General features: G+C 36.2%; 1 protein-coding gene across 1 annotated transcript; it reads right to left on the bottom strand.

Annotated features, from left to right (window-relative positions):
• Positions 1 to 13,252: 13,252 nt before the first annotated feature.
• LOC143402514 (olfactory receptor 9A1-like) lies at positions 13,253 to 14,197 on the bottom strand. The gene has a single exon (XM_076860058.2). It carries the CDS (start codon positions 14,195 to 14,197, stop codon positions 13,253 to 13,255), a length of 945 nt encoding a protein of 314 aa, XP_076716173.2.
• Between the last annotated feature and the right edge of the window lie 5,510 nt (positions 14,198 to 19,707).

The following is a 19,707-nucleotide window of genomic DNA, read 5'->3' as shown; positions in this document are numbered from 1 at the left end:
CTGGTTATGCAAGGAACAAAGCAGAATAAACAAACTAATGATGTCACTGCTTCTATATAATAACTTATAAACCCCTGTCTGTGCTAACTGGTGTAGAATTGAGGGCACCATAGAGAGGACAAGTACCATTCATCTTGCTGGTTGCTACTAGACAAAGTTTTGAGAGGGATGGAGACACAATTTTCTGTAGCAGTATCTTGAGGGATGGAGGCATTATTTGGTGAAGCAACTTAAGGAATGGAGATACTGTCTAGCCTGTCACCACTGGACCTTCCCTGTAAATGTTTTTCAATAGATCTTATGCCTTGCACGGCATAACTGATGTTTTCTTTGATCTCTCAGTATCCTCTCCCACTATTCTAGCGCAGCTGGACTGTGGGCAGGACAATAACAAAAGAATTGACAGCAAAATCCTGAAGAAACATACTTACATACTTCTGTGTTCCTAGAAGCATTATTTATAATAGCCAAAACATGTAAGCAACCTAAGTGCCCACTGATGGATGAGTTGTTAAATAAAATACTCTCTCTCTCTCTCTCTCTCTCTCTCTATATATATATATATATATATATATATATATATATATATATATAACTCTATTATATATATATAACTGTTATTCATCCTTTGAAAAGGAAGGAAATTTTGACATATGGATAAAGTTTAACTAAGTGAAATAAGAAAGTCACAAAAAAGACAAATACTGTATGATTTCACTTGTATATGGTAATAGAATGGGCATATTCATAGAGAAAGAAAGTGGAGTGGTAGCTGCCCGAGGTTATTGTAGAGCAGGGAGTGGGAGGTTAGGGTTTAGCAGTCATGGAGTTTCAGTTTTGCAAGATGAAAAGAGTTCTGGGGATTGATGGCACAGCAACGTGAACATGTTTAATGCTTCTAAACTGCATACCTAAAAATAATAAAATTAATGCTATATGCACTTTAACACAATTAAAAAAAGAACATGAAATTTCTTTGTGCAGGTGAAATGCAGGGAGTTGGGAATGGCTATGAGAGCCCATGTGAGGCATTTCTGTTCAATTTTTAACTCTTTCCTAGTTTTATAAATTTTTTTCTTTCTCTGGCCCACGATAGTCTTTCCTTTCTTGCCTGGATAGTCTTCTCTCTGTGAGGGAAATTCTGACCTAGACAAGGAGAAACCATGAATTCATGAAGTCAGGGAAAGATTCAGTTACAGTATTCAAGACACCAACCTGTTTTCTGATGTCCAATATGGCCTTAGTTAAAACCAGAGACTATTTGTAAGAAAGATCTAGGATCTGATTTAAGGAAGTTGGTCCTGAAAATAGTCCTGAGAGAAAGTGTCTGATACATTCTGCTTGAATTTCCTCATCCACAGATCTTGTCACTTGATCCAATACAGATTCTCCAAAGATAAGATTCCTGGGTAGCTTCAGCACAGTTTGTATGTGGGTAAGGACCTTTGGAATGTGTCCTTACTTCACTCTGTGATTACTGACTCTTGATATGTTATTGTCATTTTTAGGATCTTGGCAGGTTTAACACTGAAATATTAACATCATCTGGAAAAATGGATGAATCCAATATAATCTCATTGCAAATGATTATAAATTGATATAGAAATCATGTAATTTTTTGAGGGACAATATGATAAAAGAAAAGTTTAACTTAGTTGTTTTAAATTATATACTTATAAAAATTTAAAAGTGTATATGTGAGGATTATATTGTAGTGAAAAAGAAAAAAAAACCTTGGAAACAATTTTAAATAGAGAGATGGGTAAAAAATGCCATGTTCTTAAAGGAAATAGTAAGAAATTAGTTTAAATGATGCTGCATTAAGAGATTACAATGAGTCTGTCTGTACAGTTTCCTGTAGGAGATTGGCAGGAGATTGGCAGAAAGATTGGCAGGAAGTTCTCATTTCAGTTAATCTTGTGCAGATCCCAGAAATGACACTGACATATGAGAGTCACTAATCATATTGTGATATAAGAACACATCACAGAGGTCTTCATCCCCATAGGAACTGTGACAGATGCTGCTCAGAGTGTCTCTGTGTTAGCATCGACTTGCTGGCCTCTGAGCAGCAGTGTTGGTTGTGTGATGACTGTTGGAGAAATGTGAAGGCTGCTGCAAATGAGGAAATCTGAGGAGGATGGGGCTCTGTGAGAACCCTTACTGCATAAATGACTTCTTTAATTCAGGGCATGGTTCAGTTTAATAGACACCCTTCAAGCATTGTTTTAGGCCCCACTGGTTGAGTAGGTAATTCAGATGTAGTAAGGATTATGAAACAGCAGAAACCCATTTGGAAAGAATTTTGTCAGGTTCTTTAAAGTTTAGTATATGCCTATGCTATGATCCAGCAATTCTGCTCTTAGGAATTTACTTAAGAAAAATTAAAATTTATCTTTACAAAGACTTCTGATAGAATGTTCACAGCAGTTTAATTCCTTGAGCTAATGACTGCATAAAACCAATATTTGTGAATGAGAGCATGGTATAGTTGATTCTCATTATTCAGAGGTTTACATCTATGAATTTACCTACTCACTAAAATTTATTTGTAACCTCAAAGTCAATACTTGTAGTTCTTCCAAAAGCATTTGCTGATATGTGCATATTTGCACATAACTGTGAAAAATTCGAGTCATCTGGTGCATACATTCTCAACTGAGGTGGAAGGAGGCAATGCTTTACCTCCTTGTTCCTGTTTGCGTACTATAAACAACTATCCTTTTCATGGTTCAATGCTATTTTTTTCCTGGGTATTTTTTTGTGTTTTTTTTTTCTTTGTTAGTGACTATGTTATCTAAAATGGTCTTTAAGCATAGTGCCACGAGCAAGACATCAAAGGATGCATACTGTCTGATTCTATCATATAGTGCTTTAAAATAGCCCCAAATAATCATTTAACGGAATCCCAACAGTAATTGACTTAGTACAAGGGGGTTAACTGGGAAAGATTGCAAAGAAATTTTTTAATGCCTTTCTTGCTTCAGGCGTTAACATTTGGGGTGAATTTGGATCTGACGGACCTTTTAGGATATCAAATAAAGGTCCCAACTCTCCTGTTGGTATACCTAGATAAGGCCTTATCCAATTTATGTCTCCTAATAACTTTTGAAAGTCATTAAGTGATTTGAGTTGATCTATTCGTATTTGAATTTTTGGTGAACGGACCATGGTTGATGATAATAGAACTCCTAAATAATTAATTGGAAAATTTAATTGTACTTTATCTATTGCTATCTCTAGATTATAATTTTTTAATAAGTTTGTAAGTGTGGCATAACATTCTAGCAATGTGTTTTTAGCTTTGTGTGCTAATAGTACATCATCCATATAGTGAAATATTTGTAGTTCAGGATTTTGATTTCTAAGTTTTCCTCTATTATAAAATCTTTGTCAGGTTTTAGTACCATGCTAATTTCAGTCATCATAAAAAAAATTTAGTCGTATTTTTCTATTTTGTGGAAAATTTGCATATTCATCACTGGGAGCACTTAGAAGTTGCTTTTGTGGGAAAGTTTTAATTACAGGTTATGGTAGGCTGAATTAATGCCCTTTGCCCTGCCACCTAAAGAGAGCCACATTCTAATCCATGAACCTGTGAATTTACCGGAGTCCTTGGCCATAACAAATAAGATCTGGCCACCTGCTACCTTGAAAGCAAAAAATGATGGTGAAACAGGAAAGGAGCCTATTTCAGTTAGGCCAGATTGGGAAGACAGCTGGTCCAGAAAACTGTCTTTCCTGTTCTGACAACATCTCCAAGATTATATTTTTGAGTATTTCTTCCTTGACTCTCCCAAATGGTTAGGAACAGTTGGGAATCCTTGTTCTTGCATTCTCAACATGATGGTTAATTTCATGTTTCAACTTGACTTAGGCCATTGGGCGCCAGACTGAGCATTGTTTCTGCATGTGTCTGTCTGAGATGGAGTTTACTGAATGCAATTATTATTTAAGTTGGTAGACTTAGTAGTCCCACTCAGTGGGTGGGCATCATTCAATCATTGAGGGCCTGAATAAAACAAAAAATGGAGGGAAGAAAAGTTTCCTAAAGTAACGATGCTTGAATTGGTATATCTCATATCACTTTTTACTGACCTGGGACTCAGATTTACTCCATTGACTTCTCTAATGCTAAGTCTTTAAACTTGGACAGAATTATACTTTCAGCTTTCCTGGTCCTAAGGTTTCAGGTGGCAGACAGATCATGGGATTTCTCAGCCTCCATGATGGCATGAGCAAATTCCTCATGACAAAAATATTTTTTGTATATATTACCTATTGGTTTTGTTTATCTGGAGAACTCTGACTCAAATACCTTCATATACCATAGAACTTTCTTATGGTTTGGATATGAGGTGTTCAACAAAAGCTCCTGTGTTAATAAAGGAATGTTTGGAGGTGAAATGGTTGGCCTATGAGAGCTAAAATCGAATCTGTCTATCCTAGTTTGAATGGACTGGGTGGCGAATTCAGGTAGGTGGGGCATGGCTAGAGGAGGTAGGTCACTGAGGATGTGACCTGTAAGGTGCAACTTTCCTGTGGTCCCTTTCCCTTACTTGTTCTCTGCTTTTTGATCTCACCATGAGTTTAGCAGTTTTCCTCTGCTGATCCCTTCCCCATGATGTACTGCTCTCCTTGGGCTAAAAGCAATGGAATTGGCTGTGCACTGAAATCTCTGAAACCGTGAGCCCCAAATAAATTTTCCCTCCTTTATGTTGCCTTGTTGGGTATTTTCGTCATAGTGATGAAAAGCTGACGCAGGCCTATAATCCAAGTGGCTTGGGAGACTTAGGCAAGAGAATTGTGAATTGAAAGTCAGCCTCAGCAAAAGTGAGGTGCTAAGCAACTCAGTGAGACCCTAAATAAAATACAAAATAGGCTGGGGTTGTGGCTCAGTGGTCAAGTGTCCCTGAGTTCAATCCCAGGACCCCCACTAAATACACTTGTACATTATTAAACCTGTATTATTTAAGCCACTGTATTATAATTATTAACATATTCATATGTTTCTCAAAGTTAGGATTGAGCTCTTTAAGAACTGGTACTATATTTAATTATATCTTCTCATCTCCACTGTAGGGAAAATTAACTAGCATTTGGTAGCATTCAATAAATGTTAATAGATTATGGATTCAGTTGTTTAAAGACATGAAAAATGACTTTAAAAGTAGTCTACCTTACTTGTAGATGAAGAAATGCCATAAACATAACTTGTTTTTTAACAAAACATTTAAAAAAATATTACTTTTTTAAAGAAGATGTAAAGAGTAACTTGATGAAAAGTATTATTAATTGGATTTTCACTGATTTGGATACACTATTGCAATCAGATACTGACTAACAATTCATTGTTGTATAAAGTGCAATTTCTAGTGAAAGTCCTAGAGGTCAAACTTTAATTCTATACTGTTAATGTGATAAGGGGTTACTTTCATTATAAATAGTCGTCAGACTTACTGTGGAGAGGACAATAGAGAAAGTTTTCCCTAGAAAGTTAAAACTAAATCCTGAATGGGAAATACTGAGAATAGGTCCAAGCCTGGTGGGTCCGAGCACTGACAGTGAAGATCAAAAGGAAGGGGCTTAAAAGTGCCTGATGCCTGAGGCATCAGTTTGGGAAACACTTGGGAGGCTCTTTGAAGTGGGATGTGAATAGTGGGAACCTTGAACATGAAGGGAAAGTAAGTGGTGAAAACTTAAGAGTCTTACAAAATATAAGAATTTAAAGGAAGTATGAACTCATTCACTCCAAAATAGCATTATTTATTAATGAATATGCAAAATTTGATGCACATTTTGTCTACTAACAAAAACCATTAAGAACTTCCAGTAAGAAACATGGACAACTGTCCAGACAATGAAATTCCCTGTGTAGAAAAAAGTCTTCTTGCTGAATCAGGAAATTCCAAAATACTTTAAAGCAATAGAAAATAATAAACATATAACACCTATAACACACTAGAATGAAAGGGCAAAAGTAAAAATTTCCATTCAAAGATATTTACCAAATAACTTCAAAAATTGAGGAAAATTCTAAAATAAATCTCCAACATGAATTAACCACAATCAAAAAGCATTTACCAATATGAAACAACTTTGAAAGTCAGAAAAAGTTTAAAAAACTCAGAATAGAAGTGTATAAAAACATGAGTGTGAAAAAAATGTTAAGTGAGTTAAGGGAAATTGAAGAGCAGTCAAAACTATCTCAGAAACAACATGACAAAGAAGGGCTACATTTGAGTGAGAATATGAAAAACTGAGAAGAGGAATGAATACAATTTTTAAAAAGGTAGCAAAAATAAGATTAAAAAGAGAAATGATTACTGGAAATGTGGTAGATTAAAACTAATTAAAAAGAAGTATAATTAATTGCAACCCATGAATCTTGATGGGAGCCTTGATTTTTAAAAATTGTAAATGAATGCATTTAGAAATCATTTTGGAAAATTTGAGTTTAAAATATATATTTTATAATATTGAAGTAATGTTAATTTTCTCATGCATGTTAATGATATTGTTGTAATATAGAAGAATGTCCTTGCTTAACAGAAAGCATCTTCTCAATATCAGAAGCATAGTAGTAGATACTTAATACCTGTTATTCCTTTAACTAACCAGAATTCAAATGAATTAAGAGCACAAAAATTCACCAATCTCTGAAAATCACTTAGATTACTTTGGCAATAATTTAGTCATATAAGAAATTGAAGTCAACTCAGATCTTCAGCTTTTGAGATACTATAAAACAACTGGACACCTAGAGTTGGCCAATCAGGATATTGAAAAGTCAGGATTCCATGGCATGATTATTGGGATTAAAATATTTTGTATAGAATTTTTAAGGTCTTAGTTTGATTATATTAAATAACTATTCTATGTAATTCAGAAGGTAGAAATTGGACATTTAGTTGGATTAAGATTTGACAATAAAGTTGAACAAAAGGAGCTCCCTCCTACCACTGTTTGCCATGCCCAGTGATGGCTGAGTCAGTTTCAGTTCCCACCAATTAGTATTGTCCTGGGGAAGGTTTCCACACTAGGTGAGAGATGGGCCTGGATGATCTCCATAGTATCTTCTAATTTGTAGTCTTTAACTCAGCCATACCATTTTCATGTTTGGAAATGTAATTCCTGGATGCCATTCTGCCAAAATATCAGAATCCTTAGGTTCCATCTAGCAAGGTGGATTTCATATTTTTGCCTGTTATGCAAATGCAACTCCAGGGTCTCTCACAAGACATTACATATATCAATGGTATCTGGCCAATAAAGAGAAAATATGAAAGGATCAAAGAATCTAAGAATCATTGTCATCATTACAGGTTTTTCCCCAGCCTCTAACACCCCTTCCCTACAATTCTAATGAAGTTATAAAAGCTGAACATTTTGGTCTGTTTTACTTAGTAAATTAATATGAAGCTCAAGTTCAGATTCCTGGGGGGTCTACCTTGAGGATTATCTTGAGAAGAAGGACTTGGAAATCACCAAGGAAAAGAATTTTAGAGAATGAATAGCAAATGCTTCATAAAATATTTTTTAACTAGGGTCCTTCAGGCCCTAAGATTAGGAAAACATCTTTCTAATAGGTCACTAATATATTTTTATTTTATATTAGTCTAACTATGAGTTGTTTCTGTGTGATATTGTGTAATAAGTGGGCAATTGTTTATGCTAAATCAAATTTCCAAAACCCAGAAATCAAGAACTTCATCATTTGAGAAAGGGAGAGCAAGAAAGAGTTTTTGTGCTTGATTTGTGATATGATTAAGAGGTTGGGAGAGTTGTAGGAGAATCTCTCAAGAGAGAAATCTGAGTGATTTTATGTCCTGACATATTAATAGAAGCCTAGTAAACTTTTGTCCTTTCTAAGGAGAAGATAATTGTTTTAATTCCTTACAAAGTTTTCCAAGTGAGGAAATAATTAGTCTCTTGGGAGTTTATCAGTGCAGAAGAACATTTCAGGTGGAGGAAAATGTTTTCCTGACTTAGAGATGCCTCCCATATTGCTGCAAGTGATAGAATATCACTCCTTTCTTATGGCTAAATGAAATTTCATTTGAATATATAACACATTTTCATTACTTATTCCTTTGTTGATGGAGATCTAGATTGATTCCATATCTAAGCTTTTGTGAATAGGCATGGACATGTAGGTATCTGTTGGTATACTGATCTTATTTTCTTTGAATAGGTACCTAGGAGAGGGATGGCTGGATCATATCATAGATCTATTTTTATTTTTTGAGGAATCTTTATATTATTCTCCATATTGACTATATTAATTTATATTCTTACCAACATGTATGAGTTCTCTTTTTTTTTCCTTATTTTTTTTCCAGCATGTACATTATGTCTTTTTAATAATAGCCATTTTAACTGGGGTGAGATGATATCTCACTGTGGTTTTTATTTGTACATCTCTGATGGATAATGATGTTGTACATTTTTTTTCATGTAATTGTTGGCCATTTGAATATCTTCTTTTGGGAAATGTTCACTTTTATCATTTGCCCATTTTTAATTGGATTATTTATATTTTCTGCAGCAAAATGTATGGAACTAGAGGACATTATGCTAAGTGGAAAAAGTCAGACACAGGAAGAAAAATACTTTTCTAAAGTTGATCTAAATGTAGAATAATTATTACTAGAGATTGGGAAGGGAGAGAAGAAGAGATAGAGGGAGAATTGAATTATTGTGCCAAAACATGAATAGAAGTAATAAGTTTTAATGTTGTACAGCACAGTGGGGTGACTATCATTGATGATAAACTAGAAGGGAGAGACTCAAGGCTACAGAGTAACATTAAGGAAATGGAAAATTTAATTACTCTGACTTGATCAATACACATTATATACACATATTAAAACATTACATTGTATTTCATAAATATGTTCAACTATTATGTTGAAATTTAAAGGAGATAAGAATGTTAATTCACTACCCTGATTTGATCATTCCACATTGCATATATACATTGGATTGTCACACTATATGCTATAAGTATGTATAACTGAAATAATAATAATTAATTTAAAAAGAGATGCCTCCGAACATTTACAGATGCTCCAAGATGGAGAAATATCCATCTACTTTCTATTGGCATTTAGAGAAGACCCTAAATTAAAAATTTAGGAGTCATATGTTAACTAGAGATTAATATCCATAGGTTCTATTCCAAAAAAATTCCGTGTATGCACATAAGCACTCATACATACTCACATGTACCCCAAATCCACCTCTAAGCTCAACAGCAGAAGCCTTGGGTTAGTGGGTATCAATGCACTGTAGACATGCATGCTTTAAATTGTGAGAGAATCCTTTTATAATTATAATGTCAATGGTGCTGATGTCTGAAGAGACCTAATCTCATTCCTTTTGCCATTTAGGGCACATTATTTGCATCTATTCTCTATTTTAAAATACTAACCCATTTGCAAGATTCAATCTAGTTTAAGAAAACTGCGAATATTCCAAAGCTCTGTGGCCTGAGTTATTCATATAGCATTCTTTCCCATGACTCTGGGATCACCAAAGAGATTTTAAAGGAGATACTTTTCCTACATTTGTTATTTCTTTATTACTTTCCACATCTTCCCTACAGAAGATCCAGATCCAGATCCAGGACATTCTCCCCTCTGGCCCAAATTGGATCACATTACTTCATCTGAGTGCTATAGTAGCTCCCATATGGCCTAATAAATCTGGGATTAGAAGGCCCATCTGTCTGTTTCTCAGGAATCTTGGTCCTCAATGGTGCTTTATCCCCTGCCTTCTAATCCCAAATCTTTTATTTACTCAATAAATCATCTATGCATTCATAGATTTGTAAAAATAGAAATATTTGATTCTTTAGATTATAATCCAAACTACATTATGTAATTTATTACTTGAATTGTTCCACTTTTTACATTGAGAGCTGAGTATTTACGTCCCTTCAAAATTCATATATTGAAATGTAATCTCCCGTGTGATAAGTGTTTGGAGGTGGGATCTTTGGGAAGTGATTATAAGGGATCCTGAAATCCCTTTTTCTCCTGCTATCAGCTGATAACAAATCTGCCAACACTTTGATCTTGAAGTTCTTAGCCTCCAGAACTATGATAAATAAATTTTTGTTATTCACAGGCCATCAAATCTATGGTGTTGTATTGTAGTAGCCTGAAATGACTAAGAGGGGGGCTTTTTCAGGTTGGATCCCACACCCGTTTGACAGAAGTGAACACCTTTGTAATCACCCCCCCTCCCCCAGATCAAGAAATAGAACTTTGTTAGCCTTAGAAGCCCATCCATGGGTCCTGTTCCAATTGTAGTCCTCATGTCCTTAGTTGCAACTATGATCTCAACTTTTAAGTGATTACCTCCTCATATTCCTTAATCATGCAAAGTGAAATAAGCCAATCCCCAAAAACCAAAGGTCAAATGTTTTATCTGATATTTGGATGCTAACATATGATAAGGGGCAGGGGAGAATAGAAGTTCAGCAGACTGGGAATAAAGGGAAGGGAGTGGGGATAAGAATAGGAAAGACAGTGGAATGAATCTGATGTGACTTTCCTAGTACATATATGAATACACCACAGTGTATCTCAACATCGTGCACATCCACAAGACTGATATCCTCATTAGAAAAAGATTATTGCTGTGGGTATATACGTGATTGCATGACCAATGTAATTCTGCAACCTGTACACTCAGAAAAATGAGAAATTATATCCCATCTGATTCAAATGCATGCTATGTCAAGATCATTGTACTGTCATGCGTAACTAATTAAAACAAATTAAAAAAAGAAAAAGATATACTCCATGTTTGTATAAATATGTCAAGATAGACTCAAAATCTATTTTAATTATCAGATTCTCTCTATGGCACTTTTATTTCCTTCTAATATATTGATTGAAGAAGCCATATGTCTTGACATAAAACTTACATAACCTGGCTTTTGTTGATTCCATCCTTGTGATAACAGTTGAACATGTCTTTCTGTTCTTGCATTGCTTTCTGTGAGTAGTTTCAGAGGCTTGATCCAATTTTGGTCTGATTAATAATAAATATCATCTTTGAAGGTGACTATGTTTTAAAATATCATTATAAACTCTGATTTAAATGTATTTGATAGTTTTCAAATAATTGCAATTATTCTATTTTTTTGAAGTGCAACTTCATTGTTGGCCAGTGGAAGTTTTCTTCAATTGATTTCTTCATATTTTTTATGTAACTCTAGTAATTTTTGGTATCTGGTGTGATAAAATGTTCCAAATTCATCTTGTAGATTTTCGGTCCTAGATTTGGAACCACCCATTTCTTTTAGAAGCCCCACTTTCTCGTATCAGGAAATAGTATTGGAAGACCACACTCTGGGCCTAGGAATGCTCATTGTTAATAAATTACTAAATGTTCCTAGGATGTTCTAGTGTACAGAGTCAGAAGATGTATGATAGGCAGATAGCCATGAGTCTATGTAAATTAGAGTTCAATTATGAGACTCTAGAGATTTTAACTAACCTTTTCTATATTTAGAATTAGAATATTCTGTAATTATTCATTTATTTTGTCTCATATACACAATAGTCTAAAATACTATACTATTATGACCTATATGACTACTGAAAATGTTGAAGAACATTTTGTATATGCTCACTTCACTCTTTTATTTAAATTGTTATACAATATTTACATTGTCAGAGCTCATATCTAGTGCAAAATATTATTGTTAATCTCCCCAGTGTAAATGGGCTTTTAAAACAATATGTACTAATATAAATCATGGAATAAAAGATTAAATTCAAAAATAGCAAAATTAATATTTCTACATGACAAAAGATTTCATCTAAAAATCAATAAAAACCCAGATTTACAAAAGATATCTTCAACATACATATGATAATATAGTTTAGGTACACATATATCTAAAGAATATTTCATTAAGAATAAATATATCATTACAAAATTGTTCAAGGCCCCCGGACAAGAAAAGTTCTCTACTCATCTTTAAAATCAGTATAAATTGTCTGGACTCACTAAAGATTCTTCTGCCAAGAAATTGTCTGTTACATTGAGACACTTTCTTGACAACTAGAGGCAGGATTATTTCTTTTGATTTTAAAATAAGACGTTATTATAAAATAGAACTCAAAGCAATATGAAGAGCAATTCTATATTCTCTCTCCCAGCACTATTCCTGAGTCCCATTCCAATCATCATATCCCAAGGAAACCAATTTTCTGAGTTCCCTCCCAGACTTAACATATATAGGTATGAACAAAAACTAATTTATGCAACTATGTGTAAGTATGAACATAAACTAGTGTTTGCCTTTTTTTCATACAAAAAGCTAACACTTAAGCAAAACTTTCTGCTCTTTGCTTTATATATTAGACATCTTTTAATTACACAGAAAACATCCTATTCTTCTTAGAGTCTTGTGATATTCAACTGAATGGAAGTTCCACAATTATTTTTACAGTCACTTTGTGATGTTCATTTGGATTGCTGCCAAATTGTGTAATTACTTGTGTCATGATGTAGAGGTAGTCTCTAAATCATATCATAGAATACAGAAGTATTAAGAATAATGGGTGTGAGAGGAACAAGGGCTAAGATAGGGAAATATTGGAACTGAGACATGAATTTAGGGGAGCTTAGTATAGTGCTGGAAGACAGTGTGGTAAACTTGGTTCTTATGAGAGAAGGGAGTAGAAAAAGGAATACAGAAATGAATCTGTAACCACTTAGAGACATGAAATGGAATCAGAAAAGAAAGTAGAATGGACAGAGTAAGGCAGCAATGAGGAGGAAGGTGCCCTGTCAGAACTGAAGAATGTGAAGCACAGGGAGAGGGATCTGAAGCTGCCTCCTCTTCTGTCCTCTCTGTATTCCCCCTTCAGCCCAGGAACACAGATTTGAATGTTCTAAAATGCATATATTCATACTTTCCAAATTTATTTTTTGAAATGTATTATGATTATACAAGTGTGTTCATTTAAAAAACAAGAGGGTTGGGGTGTAGCTCAGTGTAGCATGCTTGCCTAACATACTTGAAGACCTGGGTTTCATCCCCCAGAACAACACCACCAAAAAAGCCAAAATAATGATAATAAAGTGATCTCCCATGTAGGAACTCTATCTAGTTATAATTTTGAGCATGATCAGAACCATAGAATTCTCTTGTAGATGAGAATGAATATGATAAGAATTAGTATTTTTAGATTACTCAAGTCCATGGTAGATTGTCCCTAGGACAGAGCTAATCCTTTAGAAGTCGACAACAGCGTTTGATGCCATGCTGAAAGGCCTGTATAAATTTGTCATTGCGGAGGGTAAAGATGAAAGGGTTCAGGAAAGGGGTCACCACTAAAACCAGCAGTGATGCTACCCTGTTGTACTCAGCTGCCTGCGTTTGCTTGGGTTTCACATAGAGGAACAAGCAGCTGCCATAGCCAATCACAACATAGGTAAAGTGGGAGGCACAGGTGGAGAAGGCTTTCCTCCGACCCAAGGCTGAGGGGATCTTGAGGATGGTGGAGATGATGTAGGTGTAGGAGATAATAGTAGGGATCATAGAACCAATGATAATAAAAACAGCCATCAAAAAAAGAATAAATTCCGTGAAAAGAGTATCATCACAGGATAGTTTGAGCAATTGTCCTCGGTCACAGTAAAAATGGTCTAGCAGATTTGATTCACAAAAAGTCAGCTGGAATGTGGCATAAACTGGCCAGATTTGAAAAAGGAACCCAAATACCCATGACACAATTACCATCCAGAAACAGGTGCGGCTATTCATGATGATATTGTACCTCAAAGGGTTACAGACAGCCACATAACGGTCCACAGCCATCACTCCTATTAATGCCAACTCTGAGCTTCCCAAAGAAAGGTACAAATATAATTGTACACAACATGCAGTCAAAGATATTATCTGAGTCTTTAGGAGTAGCAGTCCTTGGAGCATAAAAGGGACAGCAGTGGATGTGATCAGGATCTCCAGGACAGAGAGGTGGCCAAGGAAGAAATACATGGGGGATTGAAGATGTTTGTTGACACAGATGGTGATGATGATGACTGTGTTTCCCATTATTGTCACTGAGTAGAAGAAGAAGAAGGTAGCAAAAAGAATATAGTGTAGTTCTTTGGAGCCAGGGAATCCTAAGAGATAAAACTCAGTAGCACTCGAGTAATTCCCCAACATTTAGTTTTGAGCACCACTTCTTTATGCAATCTAGAGAACAAAAGATAGATAATGCTGCTACTGATCTCAAATACAGAATGAAATTCTATTATTTTCATCAAAATGGATGGGACTGGAAGACATGATGATAAGTGAAATAAGGTAGACACAGACAAGTACCATAAGTTTTCTCTCATACATGGAAGCTAAAAGAAGTCAACCTGAAAGTAAAATAGAGAATTCTAGAGCTTGGGGAGTATTGGAAAAGAGGTGATTGGATTAGATCAGTGCATGCTGTATGCATGAACGGAAATATCATGTCAAACTTTATTAGTGTGTTCACATAATGCATTAAAATAAAAAATAAAAAGAAGTAGAAACTGTTCCATGTAGAGAAAATATTCTTCTCCCGTTGATCAGGAAGATACTCACCTCCAGAGAAAGGGAGTGAACTGAAGAGTTGTATACTCTGCAGAACTCAGACCAGGCTATCTCCTGCCTTGCTTCCTTTACTCTCAGTGAAATAGAAAATGTTTTCACACTGGCATTTAGAAAAAAGTCCAGAAAGCATAGTGTTGTTGGGTGCCCAACGGTTTTCTTCTTTTTCTTTCTATACTTCTTTCCCTCTGCATTGTGTCCCTAAGGAAAGCTCTTCGCTGAGGAAAATCAGCTCACTGAAACCCTAGGGATGGAGTCATGGGACAGCTAGAGAAACTTTTCAGCCCTTTTCTCCTGAGGCTAATCAAGTTTTGAAACTATTAGAAGTTTTGGGCAATGGGCAAAATGGAAAACTACCTCATGGAGAGTTTTTCAACATCCAGGATGCCTTCCTCCCAGGCTTCAAGTCCTGGAGTCAGTCTCTGCTCTCATGGTTACCTGAAGGACTGACATAACCTGCTTGTGGCACACATTGCCCAAGAACATTGTAAAGCTAAGTAAAATCCTGAAGTAACTCAGTGCAAAACTTCACTATTGAGACTGAACAGGTTGTCCAAAGCCTCAGAAAAAGTTAGGAAAATTTCTTAGGGAAACTACAGAATTCAAAATATACTAGAAAAATTAGAAAAATCATACACATGTTTAGGAGAAGATGCATGCTCAGGACAGACCTGAAAAGACTCTCATTCTTTACCTCTGACTGATGTCTGGTTTCAGTGCAAGCTTGGCTAAGGGTTGGAGAAGTCTTCAGAATTAATGTCCAAAGGTGAGGAGAAATGTTTGGATTTTTGGTTTATTTTCTTACTATAATTTTTCAATTAATTTTGAGGGTTTCATTTTTGGGTTTTTGCTCCCGGCACTCAAAGAAATCCCAGTCAAAACATAGCTGGACACAACCTAATAGAACAGAGATTTCAGTGACCATTAATGATCAGAAATTTAGTCTGTGTAACAGTAGTATGGAAAAGTCGCTAAACGAGCAGATGCCTACAGTTGTCAGCAAACCAAACCAAACAACAAAAATACAAAATAAAATACCTTTAGGAAAGGGAGAATTTGGTTTCCAGAGTTATAACACAATACTGTCTGAAGGTCTAGTTTTTTACAACAATAGAATCACAATGGACAAAGTATAGTCCATTCAAAAGAACAAAATAAATGGACAGAAACTATCTGGAGGATGGCTAGACATTTTATTGACTAAGCAAAGACTTTAAAACATTATCTAGAATATATTCCAAGAGTATAGGTAAGCATGGTCCAAGAACTAAAAGAAATCAGGAAAATAATGTCTGAACAAATGAGAATGTCAATTGTAAAAATGGAAACACACACACACACACACACACAATAGAAAAAAAGTGCAAATGAAATGGAAAATTCACCAGAGGTTCAACAAGCTAGCAGAAGAAGTAACTGGTGAAATAGAAGATAGAACCATTGAAGTTATCCAGTTGAGGAACAGAAAGAAAAAGGATGAGGAAATGAAGCAAGACCTAAGTGGCCTTTAGGAAACTATCAGCATTTCATCCTGCATATATGGGAATCCCAGGAGGAAAACAAAGAGAAATGAGCAATAAAGATTATTTAAGAATTAATGCTTTAAAACTTTCTTAATGTTTTACAAACAAGAATATACACACTGAAGAACTCCATGATCTCAAACTGGATAAACTTAGAGCTACACCCAAACACATTATAATCAGTCAAAAGAGCTTGTCACATACAGGGAATCTTCATAGGATCAGTGTTAAATTTTTCATAAAACACATCTAGGCCAGAAAGCATTAAGGTGACATAAAGTGCTGAAAGAAACAGAAATGTCAACCAAGAGTTCTGTAGCCAGAAAAGCTCCCCTTCAGAAAAGAGGAAGGTATTAACACCTTATAAGATAAATGAAAGCTAATGGAGTTTTGTTGTTGTTCTTGCTATTTTTATTTGTTAGTATTAAAATCAATAGATCTGCTCTAAATGAAATGCTAAAAGGAATCCTTCCAGTTGAAATGAAAGGACACCAGATTCAAGCCACATTAATATATAAAGATCTCTACTAAAGATATCTACATGGGCAAATATGAAAGCCAGTTTCATTGTGTTTTTGTTTTTGGCTTTTGAAAAAATTTTCTGTATAATTTAAAAATCAAGTGCATTAAATTATAAATCTATTTATTGAGTGCATGACATATGTATTATCTTTGATGATAATAGTAACATAAAAGAGAATGATGGAGCTATGCATATCAGAGTTTTACATACTATTGAAGTTATTTGGTACCATCTTAAACCATATTGTTATAAATTTTGTATGTAAAACACAATATCTGTTTTAGTCATCTTTTTCACTGATGTGACTAAAAGATCCAACCAGAATAACTATAGAGGAGGAAAAGTTTATTTATGGGCACACAGTTTCAGGGGTCTCAATACATACACAGCTGGCTCCATTCCTCAGGGATCAAGGTGAGGCTGAACATCATTAAACTTTCAATCAAAAGGCAGAGTTTGGCAGAATGATTTAACAAGGAAGAGTCAACTGCATGCTGTTTACAAGAGACTCAATTGACATCCAAAGAGACAAAAGGTTGAAAGTGAACATAAGGGAAAAGATATTCCATGCATGTATTAACTAAAAGAGAGCTAGAGTGGCTACACTAGTATAGGAAAAAAATAAATAAAATGCAGACTTTAAATCAAAAAAATTATATAGATAATGAAGGATATCATATATTAATAAAAAGGTCAATACTGCAAGAAAATGTAACTATTATAAAAATATAGATACTAAAACAACAGAGTCTCAAAATATATGAAGAAAATACTGATGGAATTACAGGGAAAAATAAACATTCTACAATAATAGTTAAAGATTTTAGGACCTACTTTCAGGAGAGTGCTGGACCAGACTGGGAATTTTTTTAGTTCTTTTGCGTGTGGGTGGGTTGCTTAATCATCTCAAACGGACCTAAGAACCCCGCCTTTTTGATGATATAGGGCATCGAATTTCATCTGGCTACTTCTTGCTGGCTAGGGGCGCTGGGGGGAGTGGGTGGTTTGATGTTGGTTAGGTGAGGATGAGACTGTAGGGGTGTAGAAGCATCTGGTTGTAGGTCACTCTGGCAATTTCACCCACATAGTTTTGGGCGAACCTGAGGAGGCAGAGAGAAATCTTTAATAGAAGCCCTATGACTAATATAGGAGTGAGAATGGGAGTTAGTCATGTAATGAGGGTTGAGTTTAGTCAGCCTGGCCAAGGGTCATTTGATTGTTGCTATTTAAGAATAGACAGCTTCCTCCTTTGTCTGCCATCAGGAGATCGACGGCTTGATGGTTCTGTAGTGAAACTTGGGCAATAGATGTTTGCCTTTGTTGGGAAGCCAGAGAGGCGGCTGATGCCTCTACTGCTTCCTGCAGTTGTAGTTCAAGCTTCTGAGTTGCAGTTACTGCATAACCAAGGAGGCTGTCCCCAGTCCAGAGGCAGCGAGTGAGGAGGTCGGGGAGAGTCCAACTACTACTGGTAGAAAGACAGCCCATCTTGTCCTGGAAATGGAGAGAATAACAAGCCATGTTAATTCAGCCTCACTGTACAGAGTAAATGAGGGACCAAGATAGAAGGAACACAAAAAGCAAAGAGCATGTTGAGGCTTAGATTTTTTGTTAGGGTAACATTGCACCAGAAAAAGAACCTCGGTGGAGCAAAGGTTGGGGAAGAGATCAAATAATCTGATCACAGGGTGCCGAACCAGAGGAAGTGTAGCAGCAGGGGAAATTCTCTGATGAGTTAGGAAAAAGAGGTACTTCCTCAAAAGCTGGAGAGAGGGTCCTCGGGTCTAGTTGAGGTATTGAGAGGAAGATCAATGGGAATAGCAGTTAACGGAATACAATCCAAACCTATGCAGAGAAAACAGTCTGAAATCGAACCCAGGGCCTCACACATGCTAGGAAAGTGCTCTACCACTGAGCCACAACCCCAGCCCTGGTTATATGAATTTGAGGAAACACTTGTAGATAAGTTCTCCATACTCTGACAGAGGCTGAGGGGTGCTGGGCAAAACCCCAAGAATAAAATTTACCATCAACACCAGAAGCCCATTTCAGGTCCCATGGGTCCCAAATAGTTTCTCTTAGCCAGGCCTATCTAGGAAGCATTTCTTGTATGAATTACAAGGGCACCTGCCACAGGTATTAGGCTAGAGCTTACAAGATTCCTTGGTTTGGTCTGATATGAAACATAGCATTGCTGCACATAGGTGGGCCAATGTGGCTTGGTTGAATCCAGTAATTCAACCAAGGGGTGACTGCCCAATTGCAGCCAGTGGAAGGGCAATCGCCTTGACCCATAAACTGAGAGTGGGTGGTGCCATCCTGCTGCCATGTCGCTTGGATGAGAAAGTGCCATCTATGGGTTGGGAGAGAAGTTTGAGAGAGATTAATGATTACTAAAAGAAGAGGGTTGGCAAGAAAGCTTGAGTTTGGTCCAGAGCAGTCCCCAGGCGGAAGTCTAGGACTGGAAATTTGGAACAGACGCCTTTTTAGGGTAAGAGACTTGGTACCAGGGGGAGTGGCCCAAAATCTTGGCCACCGTTGGAGTAATAAGTATGACTGTATGGGGTTCTGTCCAGCAAGGTTCCAATGATTGAGAATGCAGCTCTCAAAGTAAGACTGCATCACCCAGTTGAAGGGGGTCTGATTCAGTTTGTGGTTGTTCTGGGAATGAAGTAACAGATGGCACAGGAAGACACCGTTCTGCATTTTCCTTAGGAGTTTGTGTAGAAGTGTGAGATAGGGCATGTGGGACACAAGGGGAGAAGGAGTGACTGGAAAGCTGTGGTTGATTAAGAAAGGGAACCCATAGAGTAGCTCAAAGGGGCTAAGGCCTGGGGGGGTGCTGCAGGGGCTGCCCAAATTCGGGTGAGGGCCAACAGCAGGAGATTGGGCCAGGACAGCCTGAGTTCAATAGCAAGTTTAATGAGATGATTCTTGAGAATGCCATTAACCCTCTCAACCTTACCTGGGGATTGGGGTCGGTAGGGGATGTAGAGCCTCCAAATGATGTTGAGGGCTTTGGAGACTAGTTGAACAACCTGAGAAGTGAA

This window comes from Callospermophilus lateralis, chromosome 1, assembly GCF_048772815.1.
Source record: "Callospermophilus lateralis isolate mCalLat2 chromosome 1, mCalLat2.hap1, whole genome shotgun sequence".
NCBI classification, from domain to species: domain Eukaryota; kingdom Metazoa; phylum Chordata; class Mammalia; order Rodentia; family Sciuridae; genus Callospermophilus; species Callospermophilus lateralis.
This window is presented reverse-complemented; position numbering and strand designations above follow the sequence as displayed.